Here is a 6,000-nt window from a genome sequence, read left to right as displayed (position 1 = left end):
CTTTTTAATTAAATCACAGTTTTTTAATTCAGTTCCCTGCTTTGTGCTCCTCCTGTGTGGGGCTTGATGTCCAGGTCCCCGGGCTACAACTATAACTCATTAGAAGAAATGTAAAAGCCAACAAGTTCTTCTTCCCCCCAGTAAAGTAACCGCTGGTGAGCCTCGTGGCCATGGCTCCCATCTCCCCTCTTACCTGAGCCCTCCCTGAGCTACTCACCCAGGTACGTGTACCGCCTGTTCATGATCGCCTCGTCGTTCAGTTTGAAGTAGGTGTTGTCCGTCAGGTTCAGCACTTTGACTGTCCCGGCCCAGTAAAACGACCCCGGTGCGCCCATCACCACCAGCTCCTGCCAGAGAGAAGCCCAGCGGTGATGAGAAGAGAAGCTGAAGGGGGAAGAGGCAGGGAGACGAGAACCGCCATCACGGTGAGGAACTCACAAGTAAGTGAAAGACACCTTGCCAAGGACTTTCTCCAGCTAAACAACACACAAAATATTCAACAGGTCTCCAGAGTCTCGGGCATTATGGAGTCTCTTACACACATGAGGTTGTTCAGAATAAAGGCCAAGGTAACTAAGCAAGTTCACAGGTCACATGCCAGGTCCCTACACTATCTACAGATGAGGCTGCTTCACTTTCCCACCAGGATCAAACAAGGGCATGGCAAACACTTGGCATTGTCCTAAATCGCAGAATTCCAGGGAAACAGGCTCGTGAAAAGACACCACCACCTTGCCCGGCCTGGCCTCCGGCCCCGCGATCCAGCAACCCCACCTGCCTGCTACAGTGCTCGAGGAAAACGGGGCCAAATCAGCTCTGCAAAAAGCATGCACTAACCCTCCAGGGCGCACTCAGGACTCTCTCCTTAGAAACGGTTCTAAAGCTAGGTTTTCTGGCCATGATGGACTGCCCACAGCAAGCTCAGAACAACAACATCGAGAGAGCAGAGAGGCCCCTAAGGGAAGGACTGGGAAGAGAAGGGACCGGAGACAGCATTGCTATTGAAAACAGACCCGGAACACAGAGACACAGCTGTCTCCGGCATTTCGAGGAGGGGCGGATGGGCCTGCATCCTCAACAAGCCTGAGAGTGAGTCTGTGCTACGAAGCCATCCGGGGACCTCCTGGTGCTAATTCTAGTGCTCAGAGTGATTCAGGCACCCAAGGAGGGCAGCACAGGTATCTGCATGACCTTACCCACAAGGAGACGCCTAACTGTGGCAGAGAAGTCGGAAATGGCCGAGACATCCCACAGAGGGTCACGGTACCTCCGCTGAATGGAATTCTGTAGCAGCAAAAATACTGCCGACAGTCTACTGGCACCAAGTCACAAAGGGCTCTTGCGTTAAAAAGGCCACAGTACACAATGTCCAATGTCCGCGATACTGGTTTTGTAAAAGAAAAGAAATGTACACAGACAGACCGACAAAGACCAGAAAGATAAGCCTCAAAACATGCGTATTTTTTTTTCCCCTGGGTGATAGGATTTCGGGAATTTTTATGCCTAGAGTTTATTTTCTCTGGTTTTCTCAAATTTCTAGAACAATGGCGAACCACTGGCAATGAAGTCATCTCCGAAAATGCAACATGTGTTCCTGGGAAGATTCTGAACAGGCGCAGACATGGAGCCCACATCAGGAGGAGGCTGTGAGGGGCCGAGGGGAGCTCGCGTCAGCTGCGTCCCTGTGCCCACGGGCGCCCTGGCCGAGGCTTTGACGCCTTCCTTTCCCTGCAGGGAATCCCTTCTTTTTTACTGTCTGTATTTTCTCAAGTATCTACACCGCCGAGTAGAAATGATAACAAAAATTATCTCTCTAACAAAATCACTCACTTTTCACCCAACAAAATGAAGGACCTACTAGTAAGTATGGAAGCTTATACCAGACACACAGATAACAAAGTGTCTTTGTATGACATTCCCGAGGTAAGCCAACACGGAAATGTACAACACATCTTGGGAAAACTCTATCAAAAAGCGTCAGAATAAAGACAATTGCAAGAGGAAATCCCTCAGCTGTGTGAAAGCCCCAACAGGCGGGCCATCTGGGCTCGTGGGAGCGAGGCCACTGTGCAGGTGGCCTTTCCTTGTCTCGCTTGGACTTCCGAGTCCCCACACAGTCGAGTTTCAGAAAGGTCCGTCCAGGCTGCCCCTTCTCCACAGAGCTGGCCTCTCACCACTGCCAGAAGCTGCTGGTTTCTGACGAGCCCCTGGAGGCCAGAGCCTGCCGCAAAAATCCTGAATTTCTGTTGACAATTCAGTGAAGCCACACAGAATTCCCAGGGAACAAATGTCTGACGAAACCAGAAACGTCTGAAGAGAAAACGAGAGAGCAAAGCTAGAAGGTGCGGGCAGGAGAGCAGCAGGGCAATAAAGCCAGGACCACCACGTGTTCGGAGGTCCATTGGGGAGGTACCCGCGCGAGAAGTGTAGGGTGTGAGCACGGATGGAAGGAAGCCTCCAGGTCTCTGCCCGGATGGTTTGCTCTGGACAATAATTCAGTGCGGACCGTGAACACTCCATGTGAAGGCTCTGAGACCCTGTCCACCCTGGAGGAATGATGGTGAGCTGCCTACTCTCAGAGACAGCCCGCTGTTCTAGAAAAACGAATCACTGCCTGTGCTCGGGCCTCTGCACCAGAAACATAAGGGCCGTGCAGCCACTCACACCTTCACGCCTCCCCCTTACACTCACGTGTCCTGTGAAAGAAAGGGGCATGAGAAAGACAGATGATCCATTCACCGGAAGGGACTTTCCTTGGCCTTGACCTCCAAAAGGAATCTGTAGTCAGTGTCCAAGTACAAAGGGTACCAAGGGACACTCGGCATCCTCAGGGCCGGTCGTGCTAACAGCATCGGGCTTTCTCCACCTGCCGCCCTTCTAAGCCAAAGCTTTGAGCGTTACCACACCAAGTGGACGGGCTGCTTTGGGATTTAGATTAATCCAGGATAAAAGTTGAGAAATGCATGTTTCACATATCCCCGCCTGTCCTCTCCCAAACATCACAGGGAGACTAAGACAAGGCAATCCCTTTCTTCTAAAGCCTTTTAAAACCAACAGCTCTTTTCTTTTTTCCTCCTCTGCCCAGGCCCCGTCGCCCCCCAATTCAAACTGTGTAAACCGAGGCCAAGCCTGAGACCCTGAGGCCGGGGAGGGGTGCTGGCAGGGGCAGGGAAGCAGTGTCTCTCTAGAAGTCCCTCGAGTTTGGCTTTTCCCATTCAATGCGGGCGATACCTGTACCTTTTGACACTGTCCACGAGTGCCAGAAAGTGTTACCCACGCTCAGTTCCCCAGCACCCGGGAACGGCCAGCACAAATGTCGCACACAGAAATGCAAGCTTCCCCACGGAGCCAGGGCCACCAGCAACTGCAGCAACGCACGGAGCACCACCCATAAACAGTGGGGACCTTTACTAGCAGACCCTCCGGAGGGACAGGGGGCCCCGGGTGTGCCGAGAGAAGCCTCGGGCGTCCCCCGCCCCCAACACCCTGTGAAGCGGCAGGGGCTGGAGGGTAGAAGAATGCTGGGGACCTGCAACAGAAGTCTGTCTCCAGGCTTCCGCGTGGGGGGCAGGGTGGAGGGGGGGTCCCGAAGCTCGCAGGGCTGGTCCGTGTCTTTTCTTGCCGCTTAGAAGTATCCATCACCTCTGTCACCTTAAGCTACAAAAATAAATGAAGTTCCCAGGAAGCCCCCCTTATCTCCAATGACCAGCTAAAGCTCCCTCGTAGTGTCCGAAATTCACACAGATTTGATGACTCCCGGTCACCCAGATCCGGGCCCCGCAGGCACTTTGGGCTAAACTCCCATGGCCCACGGGACGCATGCAGCCAGGCTGGCTGTGAACACGGCCCAACACAAGATCGTAAATTTACTTAAAACATGAGTGGTGTTTTTTGTGTGTGATTATGTGTCCTAATGTATTTAATGTGTGGCCCAAGACAACTCTTCTTCCAATGTGGCCCAGAGATGCCAAAAGGTTGGACACCCTGCCCAGAGTGTATCAGGAAAACAGGGCCATGTCCAGAGGCCACAGAAGCACGTCCAGCTGAGGCGGCAGCTGCCTGCCCTGTGCAGGGACAGCCCAGATCACGGCAAGGGACGGGGTCAGCAGGAGGGCAGAGGAGGGAGCAGCGCTGTTTGACCCTTTCAACCACATTTCCTGCTTGGTCTCCAACAGCTGAAGTTCCAGAAATGAGGGCGGCAGAGAGTTCAAAGACCTTCTGCTCAGAAAGGCCAAAAGCCTGGGAACTGCAGCAGAGGCCAAGGCCCAGAGTGGCCAGGAGACAGAGTGGCTGGGTCAAAGGCCTGTGCCCCCACAGTTGCTGCCGTCCCCGCCCCACACTTCCTGAAAGAGGCCCCCTGTGGTTCGCACCACCGTGCTTCCTTCTGGCTCTGGACCCCAGAGGCTGCAGTTACAACAAGGCCTCTGGTCCCTCCCATCACCTGGACCTGGCACAACCACCCGGGTTTCCCCTCCACACCCCTGCCCTTCCCACTCCCCCTGCCGAGCCCTCCTGCCCAGTCCCGATGCCCTCACCCTCCCTGACTTTCCAGCTGATGAGACCACAGTGACACCCCCTCCCCAGGGACTCTTCCTCTCCCTTAGCGCTTCCTCGGCGCCTCTGATGAGTTCCCATTTCTGTGATGAGTCTACTTTTTCTCTCCCAGACGCCCCTTTCTGCTTCCGTGCTAAGCATGCCCGGTCCCCCCAGAGAGTTACTAGCACTGGCCGAATCGAAGTTCCTTGCACAGCCCGGTTTTCAGTTCCTACTTCCAAACATCCTCTAAAAACGCCCCTGAGTGTCCTGTCTCCTCACATGACGAGTGTCCAAAGCAGACCCCTCAGTTTACCTGTCCCAGTGAGTCTTCTGGAGGCGGGCCCCCTTCCCACCGGCACCGCCATGTTCCCGAAACCCTGGCTCAAAACCTCCTTCCTTCCCCACCGTCCTCTGCTGACCCCCCACCGAGGACACTGCCTCCCTGTTCTCCAACTGCCCGCATCACTTTCACTCCTCAAGGGTCTGTCTAACCTGCACTGTTGCTTTGGGGCTGGACCCCATCACAGCCCCTACCTGGCCTCCCTCCAGACCCCTCCCACTTCCAAACACCTGGGCACAGCTGGCCTGCAGCCTCTTACCACACTGCCATCCCCCATGTTCACCTGCTCGTGAACTTGCACTGGGTCCCTGTTGCCTACTGGGCTGAGTCACATTTCACTGGACCTTACTGGAGGAGGGACAGACGAAGAAGTTTCACAGTCTAAACGCTTGCTGGGATGGAAGAAGAGCGTAACCTGGGCACCTGGCAGGATGCTATTTCAATCGGTGGGGACAGGAAACACTGTTTAGGTCACAGCATCAGAACAAGCAACCGTACATTTAGGAAAATGGAGTTAGTTCATTTGTACCACATGGTGTCTGCAAAAATAAGTGCTAGAAGCAAACAGAGGTGCATATGGCATATTCTCAGGGTAGGGATGACACCCACCTCGGTGAAGAAGCCTGCTATCCCCGCCTGGCAGGAGCCGTGTTCTTCTCCATACTTCTTCTTATACTCTGCAGGGGGAGGGGAGGAGAGAGAAAACCACAGCCCCGTCAGTGTGCACTGCCCGCTTCCCCAAGTGCTGCCACGGGCTGGGCCCCGGGATGCCGCAGAGACTGGGGCACGGGAGGAAAGTCTCAGGGACCCAGCAGACCTCAAACATCCAGACTCTGGTGCCATCGGGTAGCAAGTCTCCCAAGTGCAGCCTCCATGTGTGTGTGGGGAAAGGAGCAGCAGCCGTGGTCACTGAGTGGGAGGCTGGTGACAACGATGTCATTGACTTTGGAAAGGGTGGAGAGCCCCAGTAGGAAGGAGTAGCTGAAAACATGGCCTGGGAATGGAATGACGCGGCCCTCCCAGAGCGGGGTCCCCCTGGAAGACAACCAAGCCTCCAGAAAGACACCCCATGCAGCCGGAAGCAATATGCTTGCTGCAATAGCATCAGACCACAAACCAGCCAG

General features: G+C 54.5%; 1 protein-coding gene across 2 annotated transcripts in view; it reads right to left on the bottom strand.

The window, feature by feature from the left end:
- Window positions 1-6,000, bottom strand: part of ITGA9 (integrin subunit alpha 9) — a 311,106-nt gene that overhangs the window by 250,013 nt on the left and 55,093 nt on the right. For both annotated transcript variants that reach the window (XM_037148217.2, XM_037148216.2), the window contains exons 5-6: window positions 5,486-5,553; window positions 218-347 (exon numbers count right to left, since the gene is read on the bottom strand). In XM_037148217.2, the coding sequence (XP_037004112.2) occupies window positions 218-347; window positions 5,486-5,553 (198 nt within the window). The remainder of the gene's footprint in view (window positions 1-217; window positions 348-5,485; window positions 5,554-6,000) is intronic.

The sequence above is a fragment of the Artibeus jamaicensis genome, unplaced genomic scaffold (assembly GCF_021234435.1).
Source record: "Artibeus jamaicensis isolate MK-2021 breed Jamaican fruit bat unplaced genomic scaffold, CSHL_Jam_final contig_519, whole genome shotgun sequence".
NCBI lineage: Eukaryota > Metazoa > Chordata > Mammalia > Chiroptera > Phyllostomidae > Artibeus > Artibeus jamaicensis.
The sequence above is the reverse complement of the archived record's forward strand: the minus strand, read 5'-3'. Positions and strand labels throughout refer to the sequence as shown.